This window comes from Rhinolophus sinicus, chromosome 7, assembly GCF_057876585.1.
Source record: "Rhinolophus sinicus isolate RSI-liver-muscle chromosome 7, RSI-T2T, whole genome shotgun sequence".
Classification (NCBI taxonomy): Eukaryota; Metazoa; Chordata; class Mammalia; order Chiroptera; family Rhinolophidae; genus Rhinolophus; species Rhinolophus sinicus.
The window spans coordinates 52,358-72,056 of NC_142507.1; the positions used below are offsets into that span (position 1 = coordinate 52,358).

The 19,699-nt window shown below is 37.2% G+C and overlaps 1 protein-coding gene across 3 annotated transcripts in view; it reads left to right on the forward strand.

Annotated features, from left to right (window-relative positions):
• Positions 1-19,699, forward strand: part of PIP4P2 (phosphatidylinositol-4,5-bisphosphate 4-phosphatase 2) — a 41,573-nt gene that overhangs the window by 8,230 nt on the left and 13,644 nt on the right. For 2 of the 3 annotated variants that reach the window (XR_016021658.1, XM_019726235.3), the window contains exons 2-5: positions 4,928-5,076; positions 8,698-8,804; positions 9,854-9,977; positions 18,227-18,279. Coding sequence is in view for 2 of the 3 variants with exons in the window: in XM_019726235.3 (XP_019581794.1) it covers positions 4,928-5,076; positions 8,698-8,804; positions 9,854-9,977; positions 18,227-18,279 (433 nt within the window). In the remaining variant the exon portion in view is untranslated. The remainder of the gene's footprint in view (positions 1-4,927; positions 5,077-8,697; positions 8,805-9,853; positions 9,978-18,226; positions 18,280-19,699) is intronic. The other variant, XM_088799327.1, reaches the window with a different exon arrangement.

Sequence of the window (19,699 nt, forward strand, 5' to 3'; positions counted from 1 at the left end):
TCTGTAAGGGCCCCGGTGCATCCATGAGAATCTGCCCACATCACAGTCCGTACAGTAATTATTGCTGCCATCATGGTCAAGTGAGGGGCCGCAAACATGACAGTCACCTCCAGGGACAGTGATTTGTTAGGAGGCCACCGCATCCCGTCACTACCACACCACGTCCCACCGGGGAAGGAGCTCAGCACTGCGTTCAACCCAGGGGTTGACCAAACCTGCTCCTCTAGTCCCATTTCTGAGGGTCTTACTCCTGGTACAAGTTTTTGAATCAGTTAGGGCCTGAAGGTAGAAACCACACAATAAAATCAAATAGAAATAATTGTTAATTAGGTATAAAGTTGTTAATCAGGTAACTAAAAGGTGAAAATATTACCCTAAGCTGTCATGTGGGACCAGATCCAGGAAGCAGTTGCCACCCCGGCGCGGGGAGAACAAGGGAAGAGATTGCAGTTATTGAAGTTTGGTAATTTAGAGGCAGGGCCCTGTGGAACTGAGATATGACGTCTGAGAGGCACCAGCCAGCTGGTGCTGACGTCTCAGCTCTGGAGAAGGACTTTGCACACCTGGGGAAAGGGCCGCAAGTCCCTTCTTCCTTCTCCAACCTTGCTGGCCCCCTTCATCACCTCCTCTTAGCGGAACATAGCCTGGAGCCAGCTAGCAAAGCCAGGATGTGGCGTGCAGACCACCAGCCCCACAAGACAGCATGGAAGGGTGGTGTTGGAGCTGACAGTCGGTCACCTCGTAAGTAGTACATTTAACTTCCCATCAGGCTTCCGCCTCAGGCTTCTTCTGAGGTGTCACGGTTCCAGGAGAACTTTGGTTTTAGACAGGGGAGGAACTCAAGGTAGTCTTGTCTTTCTCGGTGTGTGTTGAACTGCAGTGTGGAGGTTTCACACTAGAAGTCCCTGCCCCACAGCCACGCTCACTGTTCCCAGCCCTTACTGTCCACCCAGACCCTCAGGAGGAGAAAGCCAGGGCCTTCCTCACAGGCTGGTCCTTTGTGCTTTTCTTGCTCAACCTATAATCACAATGTCCTAAAGTAGTCTTCGCATTTTAATCTGATGTCATTTTTCAGTTTTGATACATCGTCCTTTGTCAAGGGCCTGAAGGGCTAAACAGTGTATTAGTGGAAATAAGTGAATTACAATGGAAAATATAGCCATGGAAGAGACTTATAAAGGAATAGCTGAGATAAAAAAAAGTCTGATACCCAGGAAAACAATTTCAGCCTTTCAAATGCTGGAGGCTATATCTGGTAAAATATGAAGTTTGGATTAATACAACAAGATGAATTAGCAGGATGGAGAGGCTGTTTGCCATAAAATAGATAAATCCAGTTGATGTTTGTGATAGAAAGTGTAATTTGATGACTTGTGGGTTTACAGAATAATAATGATTCTTTCAGAGTGTTTTAGGAAGACGGTTATGGACACCTTGAGATCCATATTCTTTCATCTTGTCTCTTTTACAAGTCTCGGTTTTTCTATGAAGTTTTTATTATCAAACTGATTGTATTTTCATACTCTGTTCTATTTTTTATCTTCCCTGACTCTTCCCTGTCCTCCCCCTCCTCCTCCTCTTTAACTCAGATCTGACTCTTCCCCAAGTGTTTCTGCAGAACCCTCACTAGTCCTTCCATCTTGTCCCTGCACTAAATTTTTGCGATAAGACAGACGAGGTGCTCCTCTCGTGCAGACGCCTCCGAGAGGCTCTGCTCTTAGCTTTGCAGAGGTGGCTGGAGAAGTCTACTCAAAAGTTAGAATCTCTGGACTTCAGTTTTGAAAGATAGAGAAATTAAACTGTTTAATTCCAAAGATTGTTTGAATTTCTAACATTGTACAATTCTGAAAATTTGAGGGATTTTTTTCAGGATTGAGGACTGATGCTCTAACCAATACTGCTCACATGGAGAAAAAATTTTTTTGTTTGTGCCAACCCCATAAAGAAAACAACTATTGGTTTAAATAACAAAACTTTCAAAATGAATTTTTGTGACTCTTAATATCTAATTCTCCCCAGTTCTGAGATGACTGGACTTTTTCTGCAGGGCAGAAATGTAAAATAGGCACAATAGTGGTGATCTGCTGTTGTAACGTGAAAAGAGACAAAATGAACACTCTAAGTTGCTAATTACTGTAGGCTACTAACTGTGGAATAAATATCTGGAATTCCAAGTCCCTTACAAGACGAGATGGAGTTGTAAGGACTTCTTGGGTAAAAATCACAGAAATATCTAAATCAGCTTAGGGCTGAAGTAATGGGCAGAAAATTTCAATGAAAGGCCTGAAAGCTTTGTTCAGTGGAGCCATTAAGCGGCCACATCTGTCAATATTGATTTCTTAGGTTGATTCCACTCTTCTGCTGGGCCAGGCCAGTGTCCCCTGCTGCCTCACCTCGCTCAGTGCAGGATCTGGGGAGGGTCGTCTGCAGGAAAGAGCCTCCGTGTCAGTCACACTGCACTCCCAAGCTTGGACCCGAGCTCCTCCGTGAGGACAGTGGCAGTCATGTGGTGTCATTTTCCCAAAAGAAACAGATGTGTCTGATAGACTTCAGTGAGTCACGCATTCATTTACTCACTCGTTCACCCTTCCATTCCGTAAGTGTTTGGTGAGCATTTGTCACAGACCAGATCCTGTGGCAAGAGTGGTGAATTTGTCCTGAGCAAGCCAGGTATGACTCTGGCAACATAGGATTTATAATCTCCCCATTTCATTGTTTTAGAGTCTTATTAAAATATAGCTAGCATGCAGCATTACACTAGTTTCAGGTGTACAACATAGTTATTCATCATATCCCCCATTTTAGATTTCTGGTCCTCCCTCCGCTCCCCGAGAGTAGATTTGGTTACATTTCTGTTACTGAAGGCTGTTCCTTTTAGGCAGATCAAAAATTATGTAATGCAGATCTCAGGATAAATTCTCAGGGTTTTGCTGGCTCTGAAGCACTTCAGTGGCTTCTTAGGATCAACCATGGAAACCTCTTTGAGCAAAGCTTTTTGCCTGGGTTTCACAGTCCTTTTGTGTAGTTGCAACACGCGGCCTCCTTCCCTCAACACTAATTCACTTGTTTGCTTTGTGAAATCCTCTTGTCTTTACATTTCTACCACACTGTGTAAGATACAGACCTGGAATTATAGGAAAACTATTTCACATTACTTTACAATTCAAGGAAAAAGCAAGAGAGGAAACTCCTTTGGTCAGTAACGCTGTGCTCCTAATCATTACAAAGCAGGCAGCCTGTCCTGATTTTCAGCTTACCTGCAATTTGCAAGGGCTCAAGTCTACTGTTGACTCATTGCTACTCTAACCTGCTTTTGCCTTCTTGATTAATACATTACAGATCTCTTTGGCTCAACCTCAAACTCTTTTAAGGATTTAAAGCTACTTTTATAATTTAAGACATCTGTAGCTGCTTTTCAAGTTCAGTGTTTGGCAGTGCTCTGGTGGAAGCCTCCCAGAACTGTGTGTGTTGTCACTCAGAGTGGCCTCTCAGAGCCTCGCTGCTGCACAAATTCAGCTTGTTATGGATCATTTGAATGAATAGCACTTGTTGCTAGTCCTTTGCAAGACTGAAGCAGTCTACGTGATAAACCATGATGAGACCAGGTGGTAAACGTGGATTTTAAACATAACAAAATGAGCTATGCTCTAACTCATTTTGAAATATTATAGTTCAGAATCCAATCCAGTGGATAGAAAATCTATATTTCAAAAATAGCTCTTTTCATGATTAGCTATTGTACTATGAGTCTTTTTCAGTGTCACAGAAGCCCCTTGAATACCAGTTCTCCTTTGTGGGCTCCAATCATGTGTTAAGGTTTAGTCCTTTCTAGATGTCCTAGGACAACACCTTAGAATCAAAGGCCTCCTCATCTCCTTATGCCTGAGTAGCTATGGAAAAGGCCTAGGCAATCGCCCAGAATCCCGTTATGGAGTAGTGTATCTAGATTCTTCTCCTCAGGCTTACACAAAAAGCATATATTTCAGGTAGATAAACACGATTCTGAAACTGGGCCCTTTACCTAATTAGTCAGCCTTAGCACTTTCGAAACCGGTAGGTGTGTATATCTCTATATTCTGGGAATCTTCAAACACAAGAGTATGAAGAACAAAGTGACCTTCTAAGTAATTATAACCGTCAATTATCAACATTTTGCTACTCTTGAAAGTTTCGTCTATTTCCTAATGTTTGTTTTTGGAGAACGTAAACTGGATCCCAGACATATTTTTTTTACCCATATTTTAGTAAAATTCTTAGATTTTTAATTTAAGTAAGAATTTGAGAATAAAAATTGTTAAATTTGTTTTTGTTTTGTGTCTGAAATTAGCGTGGTTCCATTATAGTCAGCTTTGTTCCATACTGATGAGTTTAGTTTTCCTAGATTCATTTTTATCTGTGCTTGACCGACACCAGGTCTTATATTAACATTTGCTACAAAAGACGCTTTAGAGCTGATTATCCAGCTAGGTCTTATTTTTGGGGAAACATAGTATACAATTTATGCGTATGTACATATGCTATTTAAAAATTTTGCTTTCATTGACTATTTCTCTTTCTTTGTAGTCAGATCCTTAGTGTGAGATTTTTATTGTAGACATCAATCATCACTTTCTTGTTACAAGTTCTATGAATTTACACACAGGAATGGAGTGGCAATTTTGGGTATAGGTTATTAAAGGGAACTGGGTCATTGGGGTTCACCGTGGCAAACATGATTTGGACTTTATCACACTTAGGAATTAGTCTACTTCACACGATAGTCCCATGTGCATTTCTGTTCTGAAAGTAGGTTAAGTTGGCTAGCTTTAAAAACATAACTAAAAGAATGGGAAAATTTTGATAGTTTCTTATTTACTTCTGTTACTTATGTGCTCAAACCAGCCATCATGTTTGTGACACTCTGATTCAGTGACTAATGCCTTTGCAGCGGAACTCCCACCTCCATACACAGCCATTGCCAGTCCAGACGCCAGTGGTATTCCAGTAATAAACTGCCGCGTGTGCCAGTCTCTAATCAATTTGGATGGCAAGCTTCACCAGCATGTGGTTAAGTGCACAGTTTGCAATGAAGCTACGGTAAGTGGAGATTTCCATTAATAAAAGCATCTATTGTTGTCTGACATCTTCTCCCTAAAGGAAGTACTCCAGTAATGTAACTTAAACGTAGATGTGGCCAGACACTGATACGGCACATTTTTTCATCCTTTCTTTCTTCACTATGGCTATTTCTCTTTTAATACACGAGGTAGCCTCCGGGAGTTTATAGCTAACTTCACTGTGAAAATTTCATGACAAATTTAAATTTAATGCCATTTGGCTCTTTACTTTCTAAAACAAGACTGAACGACAGTTATTTATAATTATTTCCATTGTCTATCAACATCACAATGAAATCCATTATAGTTCTCACTGAAATGAAAATATACTGAGGTTCACTACAAAAGTGGACTTTGTACTTAATGTGAAGATTATTTAAACTTTTTTTTATGTCTATAGGATGTCACTATGGTTTTTCTGGGCTTTTGTGATCATACGTTTCTTATTGACATCTGTGCTATATTGTTTACAAGTAGCTTGGTATTTTATTTCATTTGCTTGATGTTGCTTTAGTGAAATGTTCAAAAAATTTGAAGGGCACATTTTTTAAGTGAACTTTGGGAAGATCAACTAACTTTTAAGTAACATTAAAACAGTTTCAAGTAATAAACTGGTAATGGGTATGTATACTGCTTAGAATAAATATATTTCTACTTTCATGGTTAGGCTTTATTTTTTTAAATGGCAATCTCTCTCAAAACCTGCAATTAAATGTTATTTTTAGTTATTTATATTTTATTATTCTTTAGAAAAGTCTAAAAAAGGTAAGTGATTATTGTGTCTGTAAGATACTGGGCTTTATATGTTTTATATAAAAGTCATAAAATAAAACCTTACTCACGAAGCAATATATTTCCTTGTAAATTTATTTTTCTATAAAGGACATCATTTGGAGAACTTTATTGTTTAGATAGGTGATACCTATAAAACCAGCTTTTTTTTTTTTTTTTTTTTTTGGTGAACACTTACTAGTATATTCAATTAGCATTAACTTCCTTAGGGTTCTTTTTGGAGCTAGCAAGCTAATAAGAGATGCTAGACATGAGTAGTACTTTAAAAAATAGCAGTGACTTATGGTTTTCTTGGATTTGATATTAGTGATCTTTATTCTATTTTTCTACTGTTTTGCTTTTGTTTTGAGAGATGCAGTAGATTTATATTCAGAGATGGATTCTGTCTTTGTCAGCAATTTATCACAGGTTTGCTGTGGAGATTAAAATAATTTAACAAGCAAGTACTATATGGCTGTAATGGACTAGGGTCCTACAGAACAGTTTCCTTATGCCCCTCACTTGCTCTTACTGTGATGCATTCTCATGTCAGTCACACTGGGAATCAGTGTATCCATTTTCCTGGTCACCTCTGAGAGGAGCCTGACATTCCTGTGGAGAGAGACTAAAGCAACCAGATAACAAAACAACACAAAACAAATCCAAGGCTAGTAAGTCCTTTTTATTTCAGTACATTTTAGGTTGGTGCAAAAGTAATTGCGGTGTTTGCAATTTTTTAAGCTTTTAAACCTCAATTACTTTTGAACCAACCAAATAGAACTGGAAAGGGAAGTAAGGTGTGTGTGAGTGTGTGTGTGTGTGTAAATATGGATACATTTTAGCAAGATTTAGAGAATACAGAATTTAGGGCTAAAGGAGAAGCGATTTCCAGGACAAGTTAATGCAAAATTTGAGAAGTCCTGGAGGAAGAGTGGAGTTACTTGGCTACAGAACTGATAATGAGTCTGAGATTTGGAGGCTGACAGAGTGGAGTTGAAGTCCTACCTAGCTCTGCTACTTACCAGCTGTATGTCCTTGGGCACGTCTCTAAACTGTGGTTTCCTCATGTCAAGTGCTAAAATGCTAACAGTACCTACTTCCTGGGGTTGTTTTTGGGGACGGGTAAAGTGCCCAGCACAGTGCCTGCCACATAACGAGTTTATTTTGCCAAGTAATAATGTGAAACTGTGCGCATCAGGACAACGTCCCCGCCCCCATTTCACTGAGGACCAGGCATGACGAGGCATGGCCTGTCTCTGGGGCTGACTCGGGGCCAGTGCTTGAAATCTTGTAGTTCATTCATTCGCCTTGTTTTACAAATGAGGAGCTAGAGTCTAGCAGTGAGGTAAGAATAAAATATAAAAACAAACCTTGTCATTTGCAAGCACACATTTACTTAATGGGAGAATTTGGGGATACAAAAATTAAGCCAAATTCTGGTTTTTGTGATACTTTAGATAATAGAGCAAAGCATTCTGGATGTTTGTGCAGTTTAGATATTCAGCTTTTCTCTATAATAGAGTTTAGTAAGTTATCGGTGGCTTATTGCTAACTTTTGTATATTTCTGCCAAGGGTATTTACTTAAATTTTTTAAAATCTTTAAAAAAAAGTTGCAGACTTACAAAAATAATAGTACGTAGTACAGAGAATTCTCATAGGCTTTTCATGCACAGTCCCCAAATGTTAACATTTTGTCACATTAGCTTTCTTTCTCTAAATAAATAAGTTCTTTTTTTTCGGGACCTTTTAAGGTAATTATAGACATGGTGCTCTTCTACCACTAAACATTTTAGTGTGAATTTCTTAAAAAAAAAAAAAGAAAGAAAGAAAAGAAAAACGACACTTACTTATGCAATTACAGTACAAGTACAAAATGCGGGAAATCAACATTGTTAAAATACTGTTCTCTAATTTTTTTACCTAATTCATGTTTCTCCGGTTGTTCCATTAAAAATAAAATCTGGTCTAGGAGTCAGTCTAGAATTACACGTTGCATTTGGTTATTGTGTCTCTTTAATCTCTCTTTATATGAAATTTGGTGTGTCTCTGTCTTTGATTGCCTTGACATTTTGTGAAGAGTACAGGCAAGATATTTTGTGGAATGTTCCTCCATTTGGGTGTATCTGATGTTCCCTTATGATTAGATTCAGGCTACACATTTTTGGCAGGCATACCACAAGAGTGACGTTCTGTTCTGCTCAGTGCATCATAGGTTATTTACTTTAAGAAGCCTAAGTCCTATTATTGAAAAAAGTGCCCTCTTTGGTGCTATTTAGTTTTACTTTTAAATTGATTGTAAAATTAAAGAAAACATGCTAGCATCAGGAGCTATCTTAAGTTTTTGTTTTTTTTTTAAGTTTAAAGATGTCATACAATTAATCATTTCTTCTACTGAGTAAAGGTTAGGAAAAGTTCAAATTTGTGGTATACTCCTCCTCGCCCACTATTCTTACTGAGCCTGGCCTTCTCAGACAGGTGCAAGAATGCTCTGTGAATGTTTGTACCTGGCCAGACTGAAGGAGATGACCTTGTCTTGTGAACTTTAAAGGGAAACAACTCTTGGTGTGCACTAAACATTCCTCCCACATTACAAGGCCTGTACAAACTACCCTTCATAATTAAAACTCTACAGCGCCCACAACTTCATTGAGTTCTTGCCAACATTTGAGCTATCTAAAAGCACTTATGATGCCCTTTCCTTAAACGGTACTTTGGTAGCACTAGCCTTAGTTTTTAAACAATCATTCCTGTTTTATATACAAATAAGCTTTGGCAATATGTACTTTGGTTAATTCGCTATGTTTGCATTTTCTTCCCTTATCTATCTAGCCAATCAAAAATCCCCCAACAGGGAAGAAATATGTTAGATGCCCTTGTAATTGTCTCCTCATTTGTAAGGACACATCTCGGCGAATAGGATGTCCGAGACCCAACTGGTAAGAGATAAAGATTCGTTCATTCATTTGTTTATTCAACAAGTGTTTATTAAAGGCTTATGATGTGCCAGGCTTTGTGCTAAACAGAGTCTTTGTCGTCATAGTAATTACAGGACCTAGATTACTTTTCTTTGTGAAAGGAATGATATGCTTAGTTTTAAATTACTGGTCACGGGTATTTTTAAGATATAATATTCTTCTTGAAAGAGCGGTGGAAGTTTTCTTGATGTTATATAAGTTCTTCATGCTATGTAGTTGGTCAGTGTCTCATTGAAGTTATTTAAAAATAACAAATCACTTTACTTGTGACGCAGTTCACCTTAACGTAGAGGTTTTAAGTCATCTCTGCGCATCTCACTGTGCACCGCATGGTCTCTGCTGAGCAAAATCTCTGCAGTAGCTTCTGGAGCTACTGGCCAGTGCAGATGCCCCCAGGGATGTACTCAGATAGGACATCAAGTCCTTACCTGTGTTTTGCTGTGATTATTGGCTTTTTAACCAGTACATGACTTGTTTGCAATCCTTTCTGAAAGGAAAGGAGCTCCCCCATTTTCCTTCCTGTCCAACTCAGACTACATAGACATCAAGGAATTCCAGCCCCCTTGGGGAACTGTGGTTGTGACTCAGCACTTTGATACCTTCTGGGCACACACGTTTGTTGAGGTGGAATATTTTAATGTTTTTAGTATTCTCAAACTACGAAACTCAAGTTGTCTTTCTAGATAGGGAATGAGAAGAACGATTTTTCGATTTGATCTTATAAGAACTTGCAAATGGCATTTAAGTGCTTCCCAAGGTCATTGATTAGGACCAATACTATATAATATGTGGTTTCCATCCAAAATTTACAATGACTCATTATTTTTGCTTTTAAAATACAGACTATTGCTACTTTCTGTGATTTTGGCTCCAAAGCCAGACACTTGATTCATAAAACAAGTATAACTTATTTTCAGTGTTGTATTCTGTATTTTTGACATACATCGCAGGTTTTGCCCTCAGGTTTTGCCCAATTCCAAAATGAAATTGTTTCCTTTCTCTTTCCACAGTAGACGCATAATTAACCTTGGCCCAGTAATGCTTATTTCTGAAGAACAACCAGCTCAACCTGCATTGCCAATCCAGCCAGAAGGTACAAGGGTCGTGTGTGGGCACTGTGGAAACACATTCCTGGTAAGTAAGCAGACGTATGTGACATCAGTCTGTAAATGTATATCGTGATGGTGTGGATTGGACTGTACTTCTGGTCTTATAGTTTTGTCAGTGCAAACTAATCGAAAGATTAAAATAGAGCATTTCTGAGAAAGACAGCTAATCAGAGCTGCAGCTAGGATATACTGCATCTTTTGTGGATTACATGAAAGGTGCACCCTCTGATTATTTCATTTGCAAAAAGGGGCCTCTCAAGGTAGGCTAAGGAGAAACTGCACCCTTTCCCCTCCATTTTGTGAGTGGCAGATCTTAGCCCCGCCCTCACCTCCTTAGTGGAGTGCAGAGTGTGGGGTTTTTAGATTCAGAAAACACTTACAAATTACCAAAATTTTTCTGATTAAAAAAATAAACTAAGATGAAAGGAAATTAACTCTGGCATTGTTAATTAGATAAACCATTAGCTGAAAAACAGGTATAAGTAATTTGATATGAGCAAGAGTTATGAGTTTTACTACTTTTAACTTTACCTGTAAGTTTGATTTTTAAAAGTTAATTTCATGATTACTTAGACTTTCAGGAAGAGTAAAAACAGGCGTTCTTTTGTTATTTGCCTTCATGGGAGACAAAAAGGTTTCCCTAGAATTTGAGCATTAAAGAACCCTCCCAAGTATAAGTGTAGGCAGAGTGGGCAGAGTGAGGTCCCAGTGGTCTGTAAACAAGACTTGCTGTCACTACTGGGTGGACGAGCTTAAGGAAGTCTTGATTATTTTCTTTTTTTCTTCCAATTTTTATTTTTAGTAAAGCAATTCAGGTACATAATTTCAAATGTCAAATAGGACTCTAAAGAATTATGGGAAAATGGTGGTCATCTCTTTATCTAACTCACCTCAAAACACTACCTCCCAGAAACTTTCCCCATGAAGCTGCTCTGCTGATATTTACTTCCATGTGTTTAAATTGTCTGCTTATCCTTTTTGTTTTTGATGAAACAATTTTAGATACTACCTTGTAAAATGCATGTTGAGGATTTAGGACTCCTACCACCCCAGCCTCTACTCACATTCCTTTCCTCTGTTACATACTCTTAGTAGAGTTATATATAATATTTTATTCAATTAATACTTAGTGTTTACATTTTTAATTATCAGGTAAATTATAATTTCAGCTGACCCAAGTAATATACTACATTACACTCTTCTGTGGCTTTTAAATTTCTCTTGGATTTGTTAATCATATTCCCTTCCCCTCTTGAATTTAATTTTCGATGTAAAATTCATTACTTCTTCCCGTGTTCTTTCATGGAACTATAAAATTCTTTTCAATAGAGTCAAACACATCATAGGGAATCTATCATTTAAGCTTCCTGCCTCACAGATGTCCTCCTGGGTCTTCTCTTCATCATTAGCCTAGGAATTCCTTTTACTTGTTTTCCATGTTGGATGCCATCCTCTCAGCTCTGGGTTTGTTCATTCAGTGGAGTACATCCTCTTGTAGCTTTCTGAGAAAAGACGTAGGGAAATAAATTTGAGCCCTTTTACTTCTTAAACAGTTTTCAGTCTTATATCACATTCACTTTATAATTTGTTCAGATTTAGAATCATAGTTTGCCAATTGTTTACTCTCAAAAATTGAAAGGCTTTGCTCCAGTGTTGAGAAATTGAACTGCTGTTCTGACTCCTGATCCTTTGTGTGACCTTATTTCCTCTTTATAGTCCTTTTCCTCTTTTATTTTCTCCAATTCTCTGAAATTACATTCGAATGTGCCTTGCAGAGGGTGTGTGTGAACTCATTGTCTGGGTCCTCAGTGGGCCCTCTTACAGCCCAGGCCATTTGCTTTGTTCCCTTTTTCTAGGAGTCTTCCTGACAGATCACCTGAACTGACTCTCTTTTTTACATTTTCTTTTCCTTTTTGGCTTTTACTTTCTGGGAAACTTCATTTATATCTTCTAAATTTAAATCAAAATTTTACTTTCAGATAATATAACTTAATTTTTAATTTCCAAGGGTTTCCCTGTGTTTTCTGATTAACTTTTCTTCCCACCCCCACAGCCGCCCATGATTAACTTTTCTTTCTCTAAAGAGCATTCTCTTCTTTATAGCATCTTTCTGAAACTATTACTTATATTTTTTCTGAGATAGTGTTCCTTTGTATGCCTTATCTGTTTTCTCCCCCCTTTTTCTATTTGTTTTCCTTTGTTATCGAGGTTTTACTGAAAAGTTTACTCATATCTGAGGGTAAATCACTGATTGGAGCCTCTGTGCATGCAGCAGCAGTTAAACTTCTCCTCCTCCCTCCCTCTGCCCCTGCTCCTCCCCTCCTCTCCTTCTCCCTTGTTGAAGAATTGTCAATGATTCCTGTCAATAGGTCTCTTTTTTAGGGTAAGTTTCTCTGGGGACCAAACCCTCGATCTCTTGGGAGGGATGTGCTTGTATGACAGCTTTCGAGAAGCTAAGACGGGTAATAGGGCACAGGCCTCCTCCTCTGTTCCGACTGTAACTTAATTCCTATGTTTGTAGAATGCTGTTGTATTCTCGCCTTCTGCTGTGCCCAGTGTTCTTAAGTTCACAAACTCTCTAGTCCGATTTCCTTTCAGAAGGAATCACTCTTCTCTTGCTTGTGTCAGGGAAGGAGAGGTTTCTGATTTTGCAATGTGGAGATAAGGGCTTACAACCTGTTGTCATTTCCATCCCTAACGTGCACTGTGAGAGAAAATACCGGCAGCCCAGCCCCTGAGCTGTTCTGGCTTCTTTGGTGTGAACACGCCTGCTTTTCACTGAGTCACTTGCCAAGTCTGCATCAGCTTTCCATTGTCCAAAAACTGAGACCATTTCTCTTCTGATTCTTTGTCTTTATGGACAAATGTCCTTATTATAAATTTTAAAATTAATTTACTATCATTTTAGTCAGGTTTGATCAAGTAAATGGAAATGCATGCATTTATTTATTTAATTTTCTGCTTCTACCCAGAATTGCTGGGAATTTTCTGGTTGGGCAGGACAAGCTAAATTTTATTCCTTGCATTTATGTTTTATTTATTAAATCAGCGATTAAATAAATAAATTAGAGGATATACTTTGGGGGTGTAGTTAACAAATATCTTTTTAGAAATCATATAAGGCCGGCACGGTGGCTCAGGTGGTTGAAGCTCCGTGCTCCTAACTCTGAAGGCTGCCGGTTCAATTCCAACATGGGCCAGTGGACTCTCAACCACAATGTTGCCAGTTTGATTCCTCGAGTCCTGCTGGGATGATGGGTAGCACCCCGTGCCACTAAGATTGAACATGGCACCTTGAGCTGAGCTGCCGCTGAGCTCCCAGATGGCTCAGTTGGCTGGAGCACGGGCTTTCAACCACAAGGTTGCCAGTTCGACTCCCGCCAGGGATAGTGGGCTGTGCCCCCTGCAACTAGAAAACGGCAACTGGACCTGGAGCTGAGCTGTGCCCTCCACAACTAAGACTGAAAGGACAACAACTTGAAGCTGAACGGCACCCTCCACAACTAAGATTGAAAGGACAAAAACTTGACTTGGAAAAAAGGCCTGGAAGTACACACTGTTCCCCAATAAACTCCTGTTCCCCTTCCCCAATAAAAAAAAAATCTTAAAAAAAAAAAGAAATCATATATTGATTTAATATAGAATAATACACAGTAGATATTGATACATAGCAAGTACTTCGACTAAATTAAATATATGTTAAATATATATGTTTTTCTTTCTTATATGTAAACAAATTATATTTTGAAATACCATTTTAAAGTCTTCAAAATAGATTTCTTTCCACTTACTTCAGTGAGCTCCCCTCCATAATTACCTTACATTTGCATTTTTCCGAGCTGTGTTTTATACGCCAAGTCCTTGCCATGGATTATCTTTGTAGCCACATTATAAGTGAACTGATTTCATTTCTTCAAAAATATGTATTGAGTGTGTACCAGGCACTGGGCTAACTGCTGGAAGTCACAGTCCTTGCCCTCATGGGCTTTTCTAATCTAATAGGAGGAGAAAGACATTTAAAACAAGAATTATATGAAAGGTTTTTAGACTAGAGTAAGAAAATACAGTGTTCTTAGTGCACATACCCGAATACCTAGCCTAAAGGAAGTGATAGTACTCTAAGACAATGGAAAGTTGTAGTACAGCTTTACAATTATTTCTGTGTGTATGGATGCTGTGTGTAGAATGGATTAGACAGGGGCAAGCCTGAAGATGCATGAGAGTGGGTATTTGGCTTTTATTATTCAGAAAAGTGATGACCATGGTCAGAAATAGCATAAAGTATTAGAGACTTAATCATACATACTGATAATATGGTAGATGACGGACTGAAGGAGAAAAAAAATCAAACACAACTATTAAAATAGTTTATATTTAATGTTTTGAAATTATCTGGTAGTTAATTATAGATAATTATCCAAGTTGAGAGATTAGATGTATATGTGACATGATTATTATTTCTTTTAAAAATAAATTAGACATTTAGATATTTCCTCTCTAGAAGAAAATCGCTAAAGTAATATGCAAGCCAAAGACTAACTTCTAATACTGGCTCTTTCTTACTTAATACTCAGTTCAGGCAAGTGAATGATGTGAGCATGTTAGCACAGTAATTATGATTTAAAAAACTTTAATTCTTCAGCAGAAAAAGGTGTTTGGGACTAATATAGGGTATTTGAAGATGATTTCAAAATTTCTAGAAAACAAAATTTCTGGTAAGGGAGTATGTACCTACGGACAGCGATTACTTTTGAGAGTTTGAGATTAATCAGATGCTCAGTGTTACGAAGAATAAACACTGCAAAGTTCTTAATTCTGACTTGAGAACTTTGCCTTATTCTTATTATGCTGATCACGAATAGTCATATCCTTTGTTGTCTGTTTTTTGCCCTTCAAGCTTTTAACTATTAGGATAACTCATTGCTTATTCTCTATCTTGTCTTTGCCTCGAATCAATTGAGATGAGTTACAAAGTTCAACAGAATTGAAACTAACATATGTAAAAAACTTGGAGAATGAAAAAAAGGGCAGAAAAAATATGATGTTATGTATGAGAATATAAGATGCGTAATATTTAATCCTCTGCAGTTGTTAAAATGAGACTGAATTTTAGCTGTGGCCCTTCTATAATCAATGAAAAGAGGAGAACATGATCTATTACAAGATATTCATCATGTCTTTTAAAACGCTCACAGAGAAGCTTTATTAGAATACTGTGACCCTGAGAGAGTTATTTACATGGACTGAGATAACAGAACAGTATAATGGACTGTGTCCTCAACAACATTTTTTAATATATCAATGTTATAATGCTGAAGTTAAATTTACTAGGAATTCACAATATTCATTTCACAGCCTGGCTGGAACCATGGATAATGTTCATAAAAGCTATATTTGTGTTTTACAGAGGGTATTCAATAGAATACTTATTTTATAGGATAATAACAAATGGTATGTGAGTAAGGAGTTCCATGGTCATTGGGAATTGCTAGGATAAAAAAAATTAAACAAAATTTTTATAGGTTTATTTTTTATTACTTATACTATATGCATCATTGCTAATATCCAAACATTTTTTTTAACCTCCAAACCATTTTGTGGGGACCATGTAGCCAGAGTAATGTCTTGGGGAAATTGCTTACAAAATAATTTTGCAGAAGAATAAAGGGAATACGTAGCCTTCAGCCAGTCCTGCATGAATATGAAGAAGTTTCTTAAGACAACTGGATTTAATTTTACATTTCTGCATTCCAGATGCAGGTCCAGATGCTTTGTCAACCAGTACCTGACTGGACGGTTGACATTCTTACATAAAAAATAACACAACCTATAATGTATGCCTGAACCATAATTGATGGCTCAAACTTTGCCCTGAAGTGGGCCAATGAAGTACGTCCTGACAGGGTCAGATTATCTTTACTTGGACACAGGGACATATGGTTTGGTACCCTAGCCAAGAGTGACAATACTTTTAACTTGAACATACTTCAAAGTGATGACACTAGTTGTTTATTGTATCCATTAAAAAATAAAACCCAGTAGTGTACTATCAGAAGTCTAGTTTTTAGCAGTGTAACTTTCTTATGAGCTTTCTAAGATTGATTTTAAGACGGTATCTTGAAGAAACTAAGTTTATCTCTTTAGTTACATAGTATGGTTAGAAGTCAGTCAAATATTTGAGGACCTCTACTAAAAATGATTGGGTTTTAGAGAAGTTGCGCTTTATTTTTGTGATAGAAAATAGATATACTTTTTTGTATATTACCAATTGAGACTTCAAGGTCTCGCAATAAATATTTAAGAGCGCAGAGAGGAGGCTGCACTTTAGATAAGAAAACAGTAGTAAGTCAGCTGCCTTTCTAGGCCAACTTTCTTTCAGAAGTGCAAGTATTTGCATTCATCTGAATTGAGTATGACAAAATTATTTCTAGTGATAGATGCTTTTCTGTTCTTCATTTGCTGCTTTTAAGTGAGTACTTGGCGATAACAAAACCAGATGTGTTTTGTTGCTGGATAGATAATTTACTAATTACATAGTAAAGTCATAGCTGTTTGTCAGTTATAATTGCATTTACCATGCATCTACTGCTAAAATGAACACTATAGTATAACATTGGACTATATAATCTCCTTAGGGTGGTCATGTAACATTCTGGAATTCCTCTGCCAACATGTGAGCCTTCAGGCTTGGATTTTGAGTTCCTCTTCGCTCAAGGGTTTCATAATTGCCTCCTCTGTCAGTTTGCTTATTTCAACTATGAAAAACTAAAATTTGTTATAAGTGACATTTGAAATGACATGGTAAGTTCAGCAACTATCCTAAAACAAATTACAAAAACATACAAAAGTGTCCAATAAGATTTCTGCATTCTTTACTTCTTCATGGTCTGTACCAATCTCTGTAGAAATTCTATAGGCATCTCTGTTTAGTACATTAATTCTAGCACTTTTATTATTAAGAGTAAATTTTGAAATAAATAGACTTGTTACAAATTAAGTACTAGAAGAAAGAATTATTGCTGCTTGAAAAAAATGTAGCCTTGGTTTGGCATTCTCAGATGTTGAAAAATAATTATTGTGAAAGGAGAATGAACATTTATGTATCGTTTCATTTCTAATTTCTTTATCTTGGGGCTCTAGGTTACTACTGTGACTGAGAGGACTTATTTCAAGGTTAACCAAACTTTATGAGGATTGAAATAAAAATGAAGAAAGAAGTCCAGGCAAACCCAGATTTATTTGTTCTTTTTTAAAAGTTAATCATGAAAAAAAATATTTTAAAAAAATCATGCATCAGATACATTCTGAAAGTTATCTTCTTACTGTGTGGAAAACATTTGAATTTGTATAATTTATTGACGCCTCATTATACCTATAATTGGAAAATTATGAAAAGAGAAATGAGTGACCTGAAATCCTAAACAAAATTACTTTTAATAAAATAAAAGTGTTTTGGTGACAAAACTCCTCAAGTACTTAAATGCAGTGTCCTAAAACTATAAAAGAAATATATACTTTACAAGAAAGTATATAGAAAAGCAAACGAGGTGAAAAGTAAGAAAGGCATTTTTAAATATATTTTTGGTGGTAAAGATTTACTTTACATTGCACATTCTTTCAGCCAGTGAGCTTACCACCAGTAATCCATTTCAAGTACCTGAATAGCAGTCCTGTGGGGAAGGCAGCCCGTGCTGATTCCTACAGTTACAGGGAGGAAAATTGAAAGAGAAGTGGCACCACTGGAGTGTTCTGTTACATAGAACAAGCCAGGACCCAGCAGAAAGCAGCTTCCTGACCTCACTTCTCCCTGTATCTAATCTGTTCAGTTTACTTACTTTGTGGGTTTCCAACATTATTAGAATAAATAGTTGCATTTTAGTAATGAATCTAAAGTCATGTGTTTAAAAAGCTAGTCCTCAAGATTTAAAGGAAAAACAAAAACTCTGAAGGTACATGAAATATGTGTTTATTCCCTGGGAGTGAACTGAGACATAAATCTGAAAGAAATGACCTTAATCAGAGCAGTACAATCAGTTTTGATTGTGAAGCAAACCTAGATTGCATCAGACCTTGGAGAAGTCATGGGAACTTTCTCAGAGGGGAGTCCCAGACTTGATTTTAAGGGAGGGGGAGAAGTGTTGGAAGGAAAAGTTCCTGTAACTGTGAGAAGGTACGGCGCTCCCTGATAACACTGGAACTAAAAGAAACATCTTATCAGATTGGACAGTTTTCAGTTGTTTTTCTTTTCAGTCCCTCTCTTTATTTATTTTTCAGTGGATGGAACTGAGGTTCAACACGCTGGCAAAATGCCCACACTGCAAAAAAATGTAAGTTCCCTACCATTGGAAACGTTATTGAGAAGTACTTGAAAACAATTTAAAGATTTCAGAAATCTTATTTCAGTAGATTTTGATTTTAAGACATGCTGTGGAATGAATGAAAGCTTAATATATTTATACTTTCAGAGGCATAAGAAAGAAATCTTTAAACCGATTAATATATTCCATTTTGAAATGAAAATGATTGCACTTGATTATCAATTTCTGAAGGGAAATCAATTTCTAAGAAAGACATTACTGAAATTATCAGTAATTTGGTGAGCATTTAAAAACGTCTTAAGAAGTTAAAATCCATTGCAAATCATGTTAAATTTATATTTTAAAAATGGGCTCTCATCTAAGAGAAGAGTCAAATTGTTTGGGGTTTATAATTACATAGTTGTTAGCCTTTGTCATCTCCTTCCTGAGAAGATTATTATCTGATGACAAAGCTTACATAATTATTTATCTATCTTTACTCTTCAGTCTATTTCTCTTTATTCCTAAAGGGTGTATCTAAGGGAAATAACAAAAGGCAATATAACAGTGGGAAAAAAGAAGATATTTTGGTTAAAGACGTTTTATGGCACCTGTGTTGGGGGTCCCCAAGTTACACCAGGATACCATGATTCTCTAGGAGGACTAATAGGAATGAGCACATATCTGTACTCAAAGCTATGATGTATTACCATGGAAATATACAAAGCAAAATCACCAAAGGCAAAGGCGTGGGTGAAAGTCTGGAGGAAACCAGAAGCAAGTTTCCAAGAGCCCTCTCCCATTGGAGTCACACCGGACTGCCTTGATTCCTCAGGCAGTGACTTGTGACCATGCATGTGACAGTGTCACCTACAGGAGAAGCTCATTAGAGACTCAGTGCTCGAGGTTTTTACTGGAGCTGGTCAGATAGGCACTTAACTTCATAGCTCAGACCAAATTTTCAAACTCCCAGGAGGAAAGCGGATGCTCAGCATAAACCACATTATTTGCACAATGTAGGCATGCTAAACCACTCTTAAAAGTTAGGGAATGGTGGGAACTTTCTAGAAATCTAAGTTCACAGATGCCAGGCAAGGGCCAATCTTGCAAGCCGACCTTTCTAAGGATAGCAGTCTCAGGCCTGCTGTATTAATATTCTACACTGTATCTATTTTGATCATAAAATTTTAATTTAAAAAATACTCCTCTCTACTTTTGTGTGAATTATAACTTAAGCTAAGGAAATTAAATGGGAATTTTTTGACAATTCAGTTTTGAAAATTGAAAATATGAGTTAATAGTTTACTTTGTGTGATCCTTAGTATGATATAAATACCTTATCTATTTTGATAGCAGAGAAATCCTAAGAATGATTTCTAGGACAAAGAATTAAAAATTGTCTGAGTAGTGTATGTATAACAAAACATCTACATTTATTTCTGTTGGAACT